The 19,245-nt window shown below is 36.8% G+C and overlaps 1 protein-coding gene across 2 annotated transcripts in view; it reads left to right on the top strand.

The window, feature by feature from the left end:
- Positions 1 to 1,534: 1,534 nt before the first annotated feature.
- LOC150087913 (uridine-cytidine kinase 2-B-like) overlaps positions 1,535 to 19,245 on the top strand; it is a 151,507-nt gene continuing 133,796 nt past the window's right edge. For both annotated transcript variants that reach the window (XM_090370510.1, XM_090370511.1), the window contains exons 1-2: positions 1,535 to 1,680; positions 12,808 to 12,967. In XM_090370510.1, coding sequence (XP_090226636.1) covers positions 1,570 to 1,680; positions 12,808 to 12,967 — 271 coding nt within the window. In that variant the 5' untranslated portion in view covers positions 1,535 to 1,569. The remainder of the gene's footprint in view (positions 1,681 to 12,807; positions 12,968 to 19,245) is intronic.

Here is a 19,245-nt window from a genome sequence, read left to right as displayed (position 1 = left end):
TTAGCGCCGTTAGTGTTACAGACAGCTGTCTGTAACAGTTTTTGTTTTTCCCTCAAATCTTTTTGTTATCATATAACATTAAGCAGTGGTGTATCGGGGGGGGGGGCACGAATCAGATCCAGATATCATCGTAAGGGGGGCACGGACCAGATCTAGGCATCATCGTAAGGTGGGCATGGACCAAGTCCAAGTATCATCATAAGGGGGCATGGCGACCAAGCTTTTCAGTTTTTTTTTTAGAATGCCTCCGGCGTTCTTTTTCTTTTATTTCAAATTTTTGGTTACGGGGCATATTCTTCCTCTTCCCACCCCTGAATACGCTCCTGACATTAGGTGATGAACAAGTTAGTTAATGCATTCAGTACGTCACATTTTAGGTATCTTAGCACATAATAATAATTCATAATTTATAATAAAAAGTGTTGCTTTTTATTATAAAACAAAATGGAACACTTTTATGCTCGAACCGAGAATATTTTCTATGCATCCGCCATATTGTCTGTTCATTTCTCAAACCAGCCCATGTAGTGGCGGATTTCCGCACAGGCGCACGTGGCGCGCCTGTGCGGTCTCAAAAAAAATAATAAAATTGCTTCATCTTTAATTTTTACACTCATCATTATTACCGTTACTGAATAAAACTATAATTTAATATGAGAAGTTAGTAAACTCTTATGCGAATATCCCTACATATTATATGAAATATCTATGCGAACTAAGTGAATCTGAAGTAGAATACGTATTATCATTAATGCTTAGTTGTGACAATTTTTCATTTAAACATTAGTTCAAATATGTATGAAAGAACTGCGCAACCAAAATGATTAAAATCCTAACACCAAATCTAGAGCGCGTGCTATAGTAAAAACGTGCGCGTAGAATGCACACTGTAGTGGTACCGAAAATATTTAGAGGGAGGGCCTCAAAATTGAATTGCGCCTGGGGCCTCTCAAGTACTAAATCCGCCACTGAGCCCATGACAACAAACATAATATCCAATGCTTCAACTACAATATACATTAGTTCTTATATGTAGTTCGGTGGCTCACGAAAAATTCTCTGCTGACTATCTGTATACATGTTGATTGGACTTTTTTGTTTATCAATCTAAAATAATATGAGTCCCTCTTGGCTATCACCAGTAGCACAAGCACTTAATAGGAATGCAAAGTAGCTATGGTGTCCTCATCCGGAGGTATCCTGTTGAGGGTAACCTGATGCAGTCACCATGGCTACTTTACATCCTATGTACCTTAGCCAGTAATAAAATAATCTTATCCATATTTTAACCACCCTTATATTTGTTAATATTGTGTGTTAGATGCAGTTGGGTGGCTTCGAGGAAGGAATATATCTGTAGTTTGGCCTAGAGAGAAAAAAGCATTATGTTGCCCAGCGTGTAAAGTAACTGGTCTGTCTCTCTTGAAAATTAGATATATTTTTGACTTTCTTTAAGGCACTTGTCTTTAAACAGTTGGTGGCAGCACCAGTACAGCGTTTACATGTTTTAATTCTTTGCAGGGTGACACTGTTTTCTATCAGCTGCATTTTCTGTTATGATTAGGTAATATGGCAGCCTTTGGGAATCCGAATACTCCTAAGTTTTTTAATGGATTTAGTGCTTTCGATGATAGAAGTCCATTTTTAATTGGAGTTGCCGGAGGTACTGCATCTGGCAAGGTGATACTATGTTTTATATCTGTTACGTAGTCCGAAATACTCTCATTAACGCCAAAAATATGATGCGCATCCTCTTTAGACTGAAATTAGCACGGATTATATTATGCAGAATATATAAATATTGCACGCTCCATTTATTAACGTTGGCTATTCAAACATAAAAAAATATTCAGTGCATTTGGGCAGGGTTTTTTTTTTTACATTGATTTTTGTTATTTTTTTAATGCTGTTTATTTCTTGGTCATTCGACCATTGCCTTAAAAAAAGAGTAAAGGAACAAACGAAACTTACGACACACAAAACTTCCTCTTTCCAGTTCTCTCAACCTGTACTGCATATTTAATTTAGATAGTCGTCACTTTTCTTGTGAAAGGGCTATATTATTAATCGTAATATTAAGTTTTTCCTGAATCGAGCGGCTGGTTACTCATGGGTAGATTTCACTTTCAAATTTGGGTTTTCAGAAAAATTTGCCGTTTGTGTATTGTATGAAAAATAAAACCTTACTTTTAGTTAAAAAAAAAAATTTCGTAATTTCTCTTCTAAAAACAATTAGTGCGGTAATGTTGCTGACACACGGATGGTAATAACTAATAGTTTACCTGGATTTTATGGCGTTTTGTGGCGTGCGTCAACCAGACTTTCGAGGTATGGAATTATAATCTTGAGTGTATAACAGATAAGTTTTTGAAGATAGTAGGTTCTTTTTAATGAAGTACCTTGTTGAAAGAAATAAAAATACTCTAAGCAGATTATCCAGAGATTATTACAAGCATTTGTTTGTAAAAGTGTGCCGATTCATTGACATTTTCCATATCTAGCTGGTTACTTTTTTTTTAAATTTTTTTGTTAAAAGTTTCACTTAAAAATGAAGATTGATAGATCGGACTTTGAGGGTGTAAGTATAGTGTTGTTTATACTATAATCAAAAACAAATGCAACTAGGCGTAAATAAATAAATAAATAAAATAAAATAGTGTTGTATATAGTGGAGAATTATTATGGGTTGCCAACAAATGGCATTTTCTTAACCATGTTGCAGATTTCTCTAGAACTGAAAGTTTGTTTTTGTTATGTCAGTAATTCCCAAACTTTGGTATTTTTGTCACCGCATAGCCATTATACCATTACCTGATCATTGCAAAAGAAGACAAAAAAATTCTTACTTTTTTGAAACCATAGTGGTCAAGGATAGTAGACCAGGTTAAAAAAGAACAACACCAACCTCAGAAGAGATTTTCGTGTATAAAATTTGATACAAAGTACTGATTCAGTTCATTAGCTACATCATCTTGTTTACATTGCCTTTCCTGGAGCTATTATGTAAGAGGCCAATCTGGTTTCCAACTTTTTTCTGTTCCCCATTTTTTGCACTTTTGGTCGGTGATTTCTCATATACAGCTTTTCCAGTCTAACCATTTCTGTGGTATGCTGTGTTACTTTTCCTTGTAAACAACTTCACTCTGTACAAATATCTCAGATTTGTCCTATCATGGAATATTGTTCTCACACCTGGGGTGGTACCCTAAAATCTCCCCTCAGGCTTTTAGACACCATTCAAAAGAGTGTAGTCAGATTAATTAATGAGCCATTTCTGTTTACAAAGTCTCTTCTTACTGTCTTGTAGACACTGTTTCTGCTGCATGCCCTTTTTATAGATAACTTCCATGTGCACTGCCCTTCTGAATTGGCATCTCTGAATTCCTCCACTTTCTTCCAAACCAGTCCAACACATATGTCAAAAGGAGTTGGCATTTATTTACTGTCTAACTTCAAACTTGCAAAACTAACTTTTTTTTTCTTCTCATTCATCTGTTCAAATTTTGTTTTTCTGGAACAACCATCCTTCGCATGTATGTCTGAAAAATTACAGTGTAAAGAAATTAAAGTCTAAGTATTTTTGGTCTTTTCAATCCATGCATGGTACTAAGTACTCTGGGTTCAAATACCTTTTGTGCTGGGGGTTCATTAAAAAACAACAAACAAAAATTCTATGTTTAGGGTGCTTTTCATCACTGTGTAATTTGAGGCAGAATTGGACAAATTATTAGAAGGGACACGTGGGGAAATTTTTTTTTTTAGATGTTATATAAGCTTACATCATTATCCACTACTAATACTAATTTTTCCATTCTGTGTTTTGTTTTTTCTCTGCTAAATTAGCCAGTGCTTAATTTATCCAAATAATTGGTATAATTGTTAGCATTAGTAGAGGCATATGATGCAAGAAAGCAAGTTTATTCAGCATCAACCAAAAAAAAAAACACACACCACTCCCATTTCACCCCTCCATTCGATCAAAATACCTGTCCAGTTGAGCTTTAAATTTGTTTAGGCTATCAACTTCAACAACAAGTGATGGAAGTCGGTTCCACCAACCAACCACCCGCTGGCCAAAGGCAAATTTCCGCACATCTATCCGACATCCGTCCTTCCTCAATTTGAATTTATGCCCTCTGAGGTGATTATTCTGAGCAAGATGAAGAATCCCATTGGCATTGAGCATGTTCAAACCATTCAAAGCCTTATACACCTCTATCAGATCACCTCGCCGGTGTCTAGTCTCCAGACTCTGTAATTTGCAAAACTTAAGCCTTTCTTCGTAAGAGCAACCCTTTGTTCCATTCACTAATCTTGTTGCCCTTCTCTGTACCCCTTCCAGCAGCTCTACATCCTTCTTGAAATGAGGCCTCCAGACCTGTATACAGTACTCAAGATGTGGCCTAACCATTGCCTTATACAAGGGAATAATCACCTCCTTATCCCTGCTAGAAAAATTCCTGTATATCATTGACAAGACACCATGAGCTACTCTTGCAGCTCGTCTGCACTGCTCAGAGAACTTCATATCTGCCTGCACAATTACCCCCAGGTCCTTTTCATTCTCCACCACTGTCAGTGTAGTACCGCAGAGTTGATACGTTGCTCTGGGGTTACTGTTTCCCATATGTAGTACTCAATGTTAAACTTCATTTGCCACCTCTCAGCCCATCTGCTCAACCTTTCCAGATCCTGTTGCAGCAGCATAGTGTCAGTAGTGTCCTTGACAACCCTGCCAACCTTTGTATCATCTGCAAACTTGGACATTAAACTTGATATCCCATCATCAATATCATTCATAAACACCGAAAACAACAACGGACCCAACACTGAACCCTGAGGAACTCCACTAATAACATTAGTCCATGTTGAGCAGTGTCCATTGATTACCACTCTCTGTCTTCTGCCACTCAACCATCCCCTTATCCATAGCAGCAATTTGCCTCCAATGCCACACTGCTCCAATTTGTGCAGCAGTCTTCCATGTGCAACAGTATCAAAAGCCTTTCTAAGATCCAAATATATAATATCAAAGTTATTCCCTGCATCCAGTTCTTTTGTGACTACATCATAGTATCCAATCAAATTGGTCAGGCAAGACCTGCCCTTAACAAAACCATGCCGCGTCTGAGCTATAACTGAATTCTTGTCTAGATGATCCTGCAGTGCTTCTTTAACCAGTGCCTCCATTAATTTACCTGGAACAGAAGTTAAACTAACAGGTCTATAATTACTTGTGTCAGCCTTTGATCCTCCTTTGTGAATTGGGGTTACATTTGCACATCTCCAGTCTATGGGTACCTCCCCTGAGTCCAAAGAAGCTCTCATAATTATGGCTAGGGGTTTGCTTACTTCCTTTGCTGCCTCCTTTAATATAACTGGATAAATCCCATCCACCCCAGGTGCCTTTTTTATGTTTATCCTCAACAATCTCTCCTCCACTTTCCTCTCAGTTATTACAAAATCATCCAGCTCACTGCCAATGTTTACTTTACCTACATCATTCTCCTTCCTGAATAACTCCTCATGTATGAATGTAGATGCAAAATACTCGTTTAGATTGTTAGCCACCTGAGCAGGATCCTCAACTGTTGAACCATCAATATCCAGTGGACCAATCTGATTCATCCCTTTCCTTCTTGAGTTTAAATATGTAAAGAACTCTTTTCTGTTTTTCTTTGCATCCTTTGCCAAGGATTTTTCGTAGTCTGCCTTTGCCTGCCTAATCTCCTTTGTGACTTGGTTACAGACCAACTTATACCTATCATAGGCTTCCATGTCACCCATTAATTTGTATGTATCCCATGCATTTTTCTTCTCTGCCACATGTCTCATTAGTTCATCTGACAACCATTTAGGCCTAACCCTTGAACAATATTTCTTAGTTGGTATGTAAAGCCTGGTAGCCTCCAAGATTAGTTCCTTGAATGCTTCCCATTTTGAGTTTGCTGTTGGTAACATCATCAGTTGGCCCCACTGTATAGAATTTAAATACTGTCTCAGACCATCATAGTCGCCTTTACGAAAACAAAAACCCTTCCCTTTACCTCTGATGGTAGTTACCTCCTTGAGTAAATCCCACTTCAACACACTGTGATCACTGCCACCTAGTGGTTCATTTATCTGCAGATTCTTAATGCATGAAGAATCACTACTGATAATCAGATCAAGAGTATTGCTCCCTCTTGTTGCCTCACAAACATGCTGATGTAGAAAACAATCATCCAATAAATCCACAAAAGCCTTGCTAGTGTGCGAGTGACCAACCCACAAATTCCAGTCAATATCTGGGAAATTAAAATCCCCCATTATAAGACTCTCTGATTTACTGGCCCACTCTATTTCCCTGTACAATATCTTATTATACTCATCAGAGTCATTAGGCCTATAGCACACTCCTACTCTCAATTTCGATTTCCCTATGCTTATGTCACACCAAACTGACTCGACACTGCCCTGTCCATCAATGTCGACTGGCTTCACTTCCTTGGACTTTGTGTTTCTTAACTAATAGCATAACCCCTCCTCCCCTCCTGTCCTGTCTATCCTTTCTATACACATTGTATTCCCCAAATTCCAGTTCCGCATTACTTATATCTGTGTGACACCACGTCTCTGATATTCCAACAATATCTGCCTTTGATGTTTTGAGCAATACCTCAAATTCATCAAATTTATTTACCAAACTCCTAGCATTGGTGTACACGCAGGTATACATGCACCTGTTTCTACTCTTAGCTACCCTAACACAACCCATGTGTTTACTTGTACCACAATGACTCCCAGCAGTCTCTGAAATATCCTGCATCTTGTTTTTCAGGCTTCTGCTCATTTCAATAGAAGCAGTGCAAGAATCACTTCCACCTCTGCCAGTGGCTACTGTTAATCTATTAGTCCTTGTATCCCCCTCAACTAGCAGTTTTCCGACCCACCTAACACTGCCTCAACAGCATCAGCAAAAATTCTTGCACCCTTTCTATTTAAGTGTATCCCATCCCTGTAGAAGCAATCTCTCCTGTTAACAAGTACAATCCAGGCTGAAAAAAATTCTACCCCTTGAGCCTCGCACAATCCCTCCAGGGCCGAATTGATTGACAAGGCTCTCATCATATACTCCCTCCTATCGTGTCTGGGCAGAATTGCAGACACTTTCAAATTCAACCCTAATTCACGGCTTTTTTTCAACAGTGACCTGTACTTGCTAAGTAATTCTGCCAGTCTCCTACTCTTAATATCATTAGTACCAACGTGTACAACTATATCACCTTTTGTGCCCTTAAAAGATGATATCCGCTTTACAACGTCATCAACTACTCTACCAATGATCATTAACTACTCTACCAATCTTTACATTATCTGCAAATTTAGACATCACACCCTCTATCTCTTTATCGATGTCATTTATGAAAATCAAAAACAACAGTGGTCCTAATACTGATCCTTGGGAATCTCACTTCTTGCATCATCCCAATCTGAGGAATAACTATTTATCACAACCATCCAGCTATCCATCTAAGTAAAATAAAATTAAATGTAAAGTAAAGAATTGCCAATGATTTGTGTCACCCTTTGATCCCTCTTGTGAAATAGAAATATATTCGCATATCTCCAGTTCGCAGTGACTTTCCCTGAATGGAAAGATGATCTCATTGTTATGGCTAATGGTTTGCTTACCGACTTTAATATAACTTAATAGATCCCATCCACCCTAAATGCCTTTTTTTTTTGTTTAACTTCAACATTTTCTCTTCCACTTTTCTGTCAGTTACTATAAAATCATTAACTCCCTGTTAAATTAATTTCTGGCATCCACCTCTCTAAAGAATTCCTCACATGAAAGTGGATGCTAAATACTTATTCAGCAACATGAACAGAATCATAAATATCAAATAGACCAATGTGATTTATCCCCTTCCTTCTAGTGTTTACTTAAGTAAAGAAGTCTTTGCTGGTTTTTCTCTGTATCCTTTGCCAAAGATTTCTCATAATCTGCCTTAGCTTGCCTAACCTGCTCTGTGAATTGCAGACCAGTTTATATCTACCATAGACCTCTACATCACCTCATAATTTATAAGCATCCCATGCTTTTTTTCTTCTCTGCCATGAGTTTCATTAATTCACTTGACATCCATATAGGTCTAAGCTTTGAATGTTATTTCTAAATCGATATGAAAAGCCTAGTAGCTTTTATGATTATTTCCTTGAATGCTCTTCCCATTTAGAATTTGCTGATGGGAACAACATCAGTTGGTCCAACTATATAGAACTTAAAAAATCTCTGAGACCACTTTAGTCACCACAGTCATTCTACCTATAACACACTCCTACTCTCAATTTTTCTTTACCAGTGCTTAGTCCCACCAAAATGACTCAACATTGCACTGGCTGCCAATGTTGACTGGATGCACTGCCTTAGATGTTATGTGCCTCTTAAATAAGAGCATAACCCCTCCTCCCTATCCTGTCTATTCTTTCTGTACACATTGCACTCCCCATATTCAAATTCTGCATTCCTTATATCTGAGTGGCACCACGTCTCTAATATCCCAACAATGTGTGCGTTTGATGACTTGACGAACACTTCAAATTCATTAAATTTATTTTCTATACTTCTAGCATTAGTTTACCTGCAAATATACATGTGCCTGTTCTTACTCTTAGTTACCTTAACACAGCCCATGTATTTACAGTAGACTTCACATCACAGCAGACAGCACATTGAGATTGGATGTATACATACAACGCAGATACCTTGCAGTGCCGAAAAAAGAAAATGGCAAGTCACATGCTTACTGTATTTATTTACGTTCGCCATTTTCAAAGTGAATTTTGTACTGATATCATGGATTATACCGCTGTTTTTCATTTATTTTAAATTAAAAACCCCTCACTCCTAAAGCTAATAAACCTCATACAGAGAAGAAAAGAACAACATTAAAGCTTAGTGACAAGCTTGATATAATCCAAACCATTACATTAGGGCCACTCGTAAAGTTAATTCATATACCCATATGTATTGTGTCTGTAAATTGCGTGTGTTCTTTGCTCGATTTGCCTGTTTTGCTGGACAAAAAATCCCAGTTTCTGTTGAAAAAGCCTTGCTATTTACACCTGAGACCTGTTAACTCAGCCATGGAATGAAAAAGAAAACCTATAAAAGTTGCTTGTGTCATCAATGGGATTTGAACCCGGGCCTTTTCCACCCAGTGTGGGGAGGATGGTGACGATACCTGTGCTCCCTGCACAGACTAAACTTGATATAATAAAGAAAATAGAATGGGGCATAAGCAGAAGTGTATTAATGGCAGAATATAACATTGGATCGTCAATATGTATGTTTTTATATGTGCAGTTAATAAAATTGCATTCTTAATCTCTCTTATTTGGCCTCCTTATATCTGCATTAAATACATTAAAAATAAAACTTTCTAGATAATGGAAAAATCTAAATAACGTCACCTTGAATCCCCAAAGGTGCCATTATTTCAAAAGTCTATTGTACTAGTTCAGTGGTGACTCACAGCAGGCCACGAAATCCTTAGCACCTTGCTTTCCAGGCTGTTGCTGCTTGTTCCAATAGAAGTAGTGCAAGAATCGCTTTCACCTCTGACTGTGGTTATCGTTACTCTATTAATCTGTGTATTTCCCCAAGATAGTAGTTTTCTGACACTGCCTTGATGGCATCAGCAAATATTCTAGCACCCTTTCTATTTAAGTATATCCCATCCCTGTAGAAGCAGTGTCTTCTGCTAAAAAGCGGCGCCTCCGTAGCCAGGTGGGCAGAAGCAACAGTGCGTAGCACACGCTTCTTGATTAGACCGGGGTTCGAGCCCGTGATCACCAAATACGGAGGATGCGAAAAGGTCAGGGAATGACCACCGCATATCCCAGGAGCAATATGGCCTTAGTTGCTAATGCTCCTAAAAACCAAAAAACAAAAAAAAACAACTGCTAAAAAGCTTAGACCATGCAGAGAAAAATTCTACCGAACAAACCTTGCACATTCTCTCCTGAGTTGAATTGATTGATAATGCTCTCAACGTGTACACACCCTAGCATGTCTGGGCAGAATTGCAGACACTTTCCTAACTAGCAAATTTTTTTTCAACATTGCCCCATACTTGCTAAGTAATTCCACATCTCCTATTGTTATTGTCACTTGTGCCAACTAATACAACAATATCACCTTTTGTGCCCTCAAATCTTCTATCAGCTTTTGCACCCAGCAGATATACCCTGGTCCTGTTCCAGCTATCCTTTTTGCACAATATATTTCCTGTTTCCGTGACAATAGAGTTACCAACAATAACTAACTCCCGTGGGACCAGTTCATTCTGCCTTATGGGTTGCCAATGTGTTGCCTGATGCTCAAGAAGTGTGAGCTCTGGCATCGAGTTGGGCAGCTAAGAGCTTAATGGATCCCCGTTTTAATTTCTTCGAAGACATCCATCCTATTCTTTAAGCTCTCATAAATGCCTATTAGAATGCTGAGTTGATGTCTAATTTCTTCATACTCTCTGTATCTCTCACCCCCCCCCCCCTGGCTGTATCATGTCCTGTTCTAGAAAGGTTAGCAAACATTGTACAAACAGCACATTTCATTAGGCATGATTTGTAGAAAATTACCCTCTTCCATTTTTCCCTAGCTGCAGCACTCCTGCTTCTTTGAGCATGTTGTTTTGCTGCTCTAGTCTGGCGCATTACTTCCATTTAAATTTAATATAATTGAGAGTACCATACTAAACTAATATACATAAGTTCAATAATAATAGTCTAATTCACCATAACTGGTGAATTAGACTAGTATTACGTACTGTGCTATCAAGTTTACATTATATGTATTATACGTATATAATTCCACTATACCTATACTATAATAAAATTATCTAACTATCACCACTCTACATGATTTGAACTCTTGAGGTACCTATTTACCCCGATTAAAACACTAGAATTCCCCTGCCACACACTACAGTATAAATTATGAGATATGATATTCACGCTAAATCACCACTACAAAGGTTCTACGTATGGTAAGTGGGAATGTAGGAAATTTTTTAAATTAAAAGAATGTAACTAGGTCTATAAAGCTATATATTAAATATGATTTTATATGTTAATTAAGTGAATAAAACAGCAAAATTTTTCAAAAACTTATCCATTCCAAAGAGTACAAAATTCTTCAACTGCATAATTAAAGTTAAAATTGAAGTTCAGATTGTTGAAGTTAAACAGAAAAAAGACACCTGGAGTGGATGGGATCTATCCAGTTATATTAATGGAGGCAGCAGAGAAGGTAAGCAGACCCTTAACTATAATTATGAGAGCATTTTTGGATTCAGCATGGTCCCTGTGAACTGGGGATAAATTCACATCTACAGACCTGTTGGCTTAATTTCTGTTCCAGGGAAAATAATGGAGTCACTGGTTAAAGAAGTAATGCAGGACCATTTAGACAGAAGTGCAGTTATAGGCACAGCATGGGTTTTTTTAAGTGGAAGTGTTGTCTGACCAATTTGATTGGATACTATGATGTCACAAAGGAACTGGATGCAAAAAAATAATTTTGATATCATATACATGGATTTTAGAAAAGCTTTTGATACTGTTTGCACATAAAAGGCTGCTGTACAAATTGGAATAGTTTGGCATTAAAGGAAAGTTACTGCTATGGATAAAAGGATTATTGAGTTGGAGAAGACAGAGTTGTTATCAGTGGACACTGTTCTTCGCGGACTAATGTTATTAGTGGGTAACCATAGGATTCGGTGCTGGGCCCATTTTTGTTTTTTATATTTATTAATGATATTGATAAGGGTATATTAGGCCTACTATCTAAGTTTGCAGATGATACAAATGTTGGGATGGTGCTTAATGACAGTAATGAGAGTATGCTGCTACAACAAGATCTATAAAAATTAGGCAGATGGGCTGAGAAATGGCAATTGATGTTTAACATTGACAAATGTAAGGTACTGCATATGGATAGCAGTAATCCCAGATTAATGTATCAACTGTGTGTATTACACTCAGGGTAGTGGAAAATGAAAAGGACCTGGGAGATAATTGTGCAGTCTGATATGAAGTTCTCTAAGCAGTGCAGACATGTAGCAGAACAGCTAATGGGGGTTTTGTCAATGATATACAGGAATTTTGCTAGGAGGGATAAGGAAGTGATTATCCCATTGTATAAGGCAATGGTCAGGCCACATCTTGAGTACTGCATACAGGGCTGGAGGCCTCATTTTAGGAAGTAGTGCTGCTGGAACAGGTACAGAGGAAGGCAACGAGATTGGTGAAGGGGAACAAACAGGTGCTCTATAAGAAAGGCTTCAGTTCTGCAAATTACAGCATTTGGAGACTTAGGCACCTGCAAGGTGATCTAATCAAAGTGTTTGAATGACGACCAAACTCGGCGTGGATGGCATTCTTCCTCTTGCTCAGACTGTGCACATGAGGGGGCATAAATTCAAACGGAGGATGGATGGTTGCAGAACACATGTGCAGAAGTTATCCTTCAGGCAATGGGTGGTTGGTTGCTGGAACAAGCTTTCTTCAGTTGTTGTGGAAACGGATAGTTTGAATAAATTCACAAACTAGACAAAACTATTGCAGGGGATGGATAGGTGAAAATTTAAATTTTTATTTATTTTTTGCTGGCACTGTATAAGCTTGATTTCTTGCATCATAATACTGTTAAGTATTATATTTTTTTGCTATTTACTTTATTTCAGTGTAGAATAGCTTTAATAATTTAAGTTACTTTTATTAAAAGCATGGGCTATACATATTTGTTTTCCCTTTTAGTCTACAGTATGTAGTAAGATAATGGAAAAACTGGGTCAGGACTGTGTGGATCGTCGTCAACGTCAAGTAGTGTGTATAAGTCAAGATAGTTTCTATAAAGAATTAACTGATGAAGAAAAGGTTCTTGCATTTAAAGGGATGTATAATTTTGATCACCCAGGTATGTTTAATGAATATTTATTATTAATAATAATCTTTATTGAAATAATTAAATTCTATATAATAAAAGACAAGTTCATGTACATTACAGGCTAGAGGGGATTAGAAGGGTAGACATGTTGATTAATATTAATATTTTTTGAATATAAAGATTACTAAGTTTTATCACACATGCAGATAAATTCAGAGAAACTCTTCCTGGGAAAAAACTTAATTTCCTAACCCTCAAGTTTTAAGCCATGCAACTATTTTAGCATGAAGAGATTTTAATTTGTAAGGAGAATTTCATTTGATGGGAACACTTGGTGAATCTAACAAGTACAAATGCTGTTTGGAAACCCCACCCACCCCAGAGGTCAGGAACTGAATATATGAATAATACAGTAGACCCCAGATAAGAAATTCCCACATAAGTTTTCTCCTCTACTAGGTTTTGTTTCTTAAGTCCCAATTTCAAATCTGTATGTTGTAATGTATTATTTTCACGGATAAAATGTTTTCCTGCATAAAAAGCTAGTGATAAAGAGTACACAGTTTATTATTATAATGACGTTTTCACACTTAATGCATTTTTTAAATATAGAATTCTTTATTTTTAATATTAAACAATATAAACATTTGGTAATCGAACAAGTTATTGCAAGCATCATTTTAGTTCATAGTAAACCACCGAAGTAGGTGAAATGGTATTGGATACCACCACCTGGTGGTGGTGGTATCCGCTGAGAATCCGCTATTGTTGCCTATTCGAGAATCCATTGTCGCTTATTCTAGGTAGTTCGATATCAAGGGAACTCGTGAAGGCATTCACAATATGAGATATCACAAAAACGATGCCACCTACTTCGGCAATTTACTATGAACTAATATTATGCTACACACTAACGTGTTCAACTAGTCAATTTTCTGTAGTCTGACGCTTATCCTTCCAACTTGGTAATGAGTTTAATGAACAGAATGTTAAGCAATTAGAAATCCTCAGTTTAAAAATATTTCCCATAAATAGAGTAAATAGTACTTCTGAAATAGTACTTAAAAATGATCTTAAACTTATGTATATGTATCTTTTCATTTGTGTAGTCAATATTTTATACCCTTAGGTCATTTTCTCTTCAAAGACGTTTTCCCCCATAAGAAGTTCTAAACCTCTAGTCCCTTGGAAAACTTCTTATCCAGGTTCTACTGTATTTGCTTACACTTACCAGACTTTAAAATATATTTATTGTACAAATATATGATTAATAAAAATTTTTTCACCTATCTGGACACTAGAAGGAAGTGACTGAATCATATTGGTTCACCACAGGACAGTTTTGGTTTAACATCCTTGATGATCCAACAGATAGCTGATGAACTATTCTCTGCAAGAATATTTATGTGAGAATTCCTTAAGCTTGACAGTATTATTGGTCCAGATAACACAAGGGTGTCCAGCCTTTTTTGACTAGGAACCAAAACAGATAAAATGGTAAGCGTTGCTTACTGCATGGGTTCTCGCGCAGCAAGTCTTGTGCTACATGAACCACCTTGCCACTTATGCATTTTTCAAAATAGGATTTAATTTTTTTGATCAACATTTATATACAGGGTGTCTCAAAAATACATGGCATAACTTCAGGAATGAGTTCCTCGTACGTAGACAATAAAAATATTTTATATCAACATAGTTCCGGAAATGCTTGGTTCCTGAGTTATTAACTGGAATGTCTTATCTCCTGCAGATGATTTCCTTCATCGCAAGGTACTGACAGAATCTGGTGGTTTTCCATTCTGACCATGTACTCAAATCAGGAGCAAGCGGATATGCACTTTATGTACAGTTTGGCGGACGACAATGTTCTGGAGGCTCGTCATTTGTACCATGAAAGGTTCCCAGAACGAATATGTTCAGACAGGAAAAGTTTGAAGGTATCCATCGCTGCCTTTGTGGACATGGGACCTTTACACCTCATGCTGCTGACAGAGGATGACCAAGACCTACGACTCCTGAAGTAGAGGGAGATTTTGGATGTTGTGCATGCCACTCCTGGAATCAGCGCACACAGAATAGCAATGCAACTGGCTGTTCAACGTTCGACTATTTGGAGTGTAGCGAGAACACCAACTGATGTGGAAACTCTCCGCAACCGAATTGTGGCAAGTTGTGAGACAATATGAAACGATGCCAGGAATTTGGCATCATCTTCACGAGTCCATGAGACGTCAATGTGAGGCCTGTATTCAGGCAGAAGGTGGACATTTTGAACAATTACTATAAGGTGATGGGAACAGTTAAGTGTCATACACAAACCTTCAAAACTTGGAAACCAAGCATTTCTGGAACTATGTTGATATAAAATATTTTTATTGTCTACATATGAGGAACTCATTCCCGAAGTTATGCTGTGTATTTCTGAGACACCCTGTATACAGTTATTACATGGTGGTGAGCTATAGTGGGCTTGCAAGAGCCCATTGTAATTTTTTTTGAAAATTTGCAAGCCCATCGTTGAAATGATCATTTATTTTACAAATGAAATCCTGGATTCAATTATTGAGTATACAGAGCTGGAACAATGGTGGGGTGAGCAGGGGCCCCATCCCCAGCATTTTAATGGTGCAATGGACCAGGTATGCATTTTAAAATTGCTTCATTTTGATTTAATTACAGTCAGACCTCTGTTTAATGAACTTTTTTAATTCTCCTTGGTAATTACATTTAAAAGTTTTTGCAGATGAAGAAAATTTCCATATAACGAACGGATTATGAGAGACAACTTTGTACCTCTGGCTTTTAGGCAATTAGAAGGGGCGAATTAAGGGTTAAAAGAGATTACCGTTCCGTAATTTTAGTGTTGCCCCTAAAACCAATGCCACCTATCCCACCTACCAATAAGTTGTGCCAATCATTATGCTTTCCATAAACCAGTCAGAAGATTAAGGCATATTCTCGACATGGATAATAGCCTCTGGTCAACATGTGTTATAGTTCCACTTCTCTTGAAAGCAGTAATCTGTTTTTTGGAGAAGTGAGTGATCCACGCCTTCCAGTAAATTTCGCCTAAGTTTACATGATCACAGTAGCTAAATATCTGAGTGATTCCAACAGTTTGGACAGTACTGTATCCAACGGATACTAGTGACAGTAGCGACATCGAAGGGGTGGGAGGGATTAACCCCAGGGGCTCACATCTGGTGAGTATGGGCTTGGCAAACCCAGGGTCCTGAGCTGGATATCATCATTCTTCTCTTTCTTGGTGATTCCTTCTCTCTCTCTCTCTCTCTCTCTCTCTCTCTCTCTCTCTCTCTCTCTCTCTCTCTCTCTCTCTCTCTCTCTCTCTCTCTCTCAGGGTAACTTGAATTTTTTTTTTTTTTTTTGGCGGGGTGGTGCAGCATAAGTCTCAGGCTTCCTTGTACCATATGACTAATAATGATGATGAAGAGGGCAACTAAGATATTAAATAAACTTTTCGAAGATGAAATGTTGACAGATTTTGAAACTGAGTAGAGGCCTTCACTGTGAATAAAATTTTCCAGAACATAATGGCATACAGACAATAATTAAAAAATATATATATATATATTACCAATCTCCAAAAAACCAGTGCAATTGATTGAGGATGATTGCTAAAGAACTTGAAGTGGAAATTATAAAGTTGGTCTTGTGTTCGGGCGATGATGGGCAGCTTGTAGCTTGTGGACAGCAATTGTGGTTTGGAGGAATTATCCCACTTCTTTGTGTAAACATTTTGAATCAGAAGTTAAATATTTGGGATTATTAAACTCACTTTTAAATTTGCAATTTCTTAATGATTTAGCATTAATGATTGACATCCTGTTGGAACTCTCTTACCTTTCAGAAGCTTTATAAAGTCGCAGCATTACTGTATTAAAAGCAGATAAATTAATTATTCGATCTATCAATGCTATTAATAATTCGAAAAATTCTGAAGAAAATTATGAAGCTAAAATTGAGAGCATGTTGAAGTGGAAAAATTTGAAAGAATCAAAATCGAAAGTAAGGACACATTTAAAAAATGTGTTCTTACTTTCGATTTTGACAAGTTATTAAACTGCATTGTTTTATTCTTAAAGGATTGGTTATTAATGCAACAGAGTAATTTTAAATTACATAAAGAAAATAATGTTATCATTGATGAGAGGAATTGAAAGAAATTTTAAACTTATGCTACCCAGAAACGAGGACTATGGAAGAACTTTCATCTCCATGGCAAGAGGGTGAAAAAAGAATAAGAAATTTAAGTTTTCTAATAAAATACGAAAAAAAATTATTAATGATTTGAGATTTTTGTTGAAGACAGTTTATCTTTAAAATCGAGTGAAATTCCCTTTTCAATTAAAAAAAACCAGAAATATCCTTGAAACCATTGTAATTAGCAGTGCTGAAACTGAGAAAGCTTTCATCATAATGAATAATATTGTAACAATAAAAATAACATCTTTGACAATTAAACATGTTGCAGATATGATGACCATACATCTTATTTCTATATGGAAAACCATTGCTTCAATTTCACAGATCGTTACATCAAATCTTTCCTCTGTAATCATCGCTCAGTTATTGAGCAAAGCAGAAGATCGATAACAAATATTAATAAAGAAGTAAATTCTATATGGCAATTTTTAGAATAAATTTTTCATGAATATTTGTGTAATAATTTTTTTCATGTAATCTGATTTTTGTGTACCTTTTCTAGAATGGTTTGTTTTTTTATGTAATATTTGTTTTTATATTCTATAATGTTTTGTGATAGTTTATTTGTGATATGGGAAATATTTTCATGGTATTTTTTATTCCCAGTAATAAAATTTTATCATGAAAAAAATGTATCCATTATATTTCCCTAGTCGTAAAAAAAAAGAATAAAAAAGTTGCATGTCTGCTTAGCACGTGCAGTAGATGGTTTTATGTGAAACATCCTTCGCATTTCTTTTAGATATTTTGATTTGTATATATTGATTACGAAATAAGAGCTTTTGTATTGTAAATATTTTATTGATCATTCACAAATTTCCATAATTTCTGGAAGACAAGATACAATGGATTTATGATAACTAAAATAAGAGACTTCTTATACTTGCTACTGCAACGTATCTAAATGTCTCTGAAAATAGCATCAGTTGAGATACCTGATCTTTTAGTTGAAACGACATACGCAGCTGTTTGGGGCACCTAACAATGGAATGGAATGAAAATGCGAGATGAGAAAAGAAATTGTTGCAATTATATGACAAATAGTTTTATTGTTGCAGTCATATGACAATTACTTGCAATCATACTTACTGCAGTAGTAACTGCAGGAAGTATGATTGTGATGTCATACTATTCAAAAATTCTAAAAAGTTAGAATTCGAGATATCGTACTGGTCATGAAAAATGTGTCATGTGCTCTAATCATGCTACTAGTGAGTGCTCTGCACAGACTAGTGGTGTGAGCATGGGAAGCACCTCTGGTAGATGCCATGGATAATGTCACTTCCATGACCGGTCAGATTTACTTGGTAGGTACCCCCCTCCCTCCCAAAGGATGTTTCACATCAAAAAGTCGACAAAAGTGCGAGCCCATTGTTAAAATATTCACAGCTCACCACTGATTACATGGCATTATTAACATTCTTATTACATGGTTATAATAATGTTAAGTATTGAGAAATTATAAATATTACTGAAACTGATGTTTTCAAAGGGTGGCGTTAAACTTCAGGTATGTGGAAGGTTTGCTTTCAGCCAACAGGTGGTTGATTGTTATTAAAAACTCCTCTGTGTTGTAGAGGTGGGTAGGTTGAATAAATTCAAGGAAAAACTAGACAAACTGTTAGAGGCAATGGACAGGTGATATGGGAAGTGTTGGCTTTTTTTGGCTGATGTTGTATAAGGTTGCTTTCTTGCATCATTTTGAATACTAACTATATTTTGTGACACTCTAGTTTTAAGCTCAGAGGATGGAGGGACATAACACTTAGGTCTGCCTAAATGGATGCATGCCACACAATATAAGTTCCCTATGTGTGCTGCACACACGGACCACAGATGGGATACCCCTTAAGATAACAGGTATTGCAAATCAAAAATTGTGTGATCTCTGGTAATGGATTGGAAGAGAAATTGTGCTTGAGTGTGACAGAGGAATGAGGAGCTGATGAACTTTTATCTGGTGATATTAAAGGAAGCAACAAGACAGATTATCAAACTCCTATTATGATGGATGCATCAACTGGCAGTTTGTTTTATCATTTGGACATTGGTTAATGACTTCAATAATTAGCTTGTTGCTTTTT

The sequence above is a fragment of the Mastigoproctus giganteus genome, chromosome 3, assembly GCF_048544385.1.
Source record: "Mastigoproctus giganteus isolate SK-2022 chromosome 3, ASM4854438v1, whole genome shotgun sequence".
Lineage (NCBI taxonomy): Eukaryota > Metazoa > Arthropoda > Arachnida > Uropygi > Thelyphonidae > Mastigoproctus > Mastigoproctus giganteus.
The sequence above is the reverse complement of the archived record's forward strand: the minus strand, read 5'-3'. Positions and strand labels throughout refer to the sequence as shown.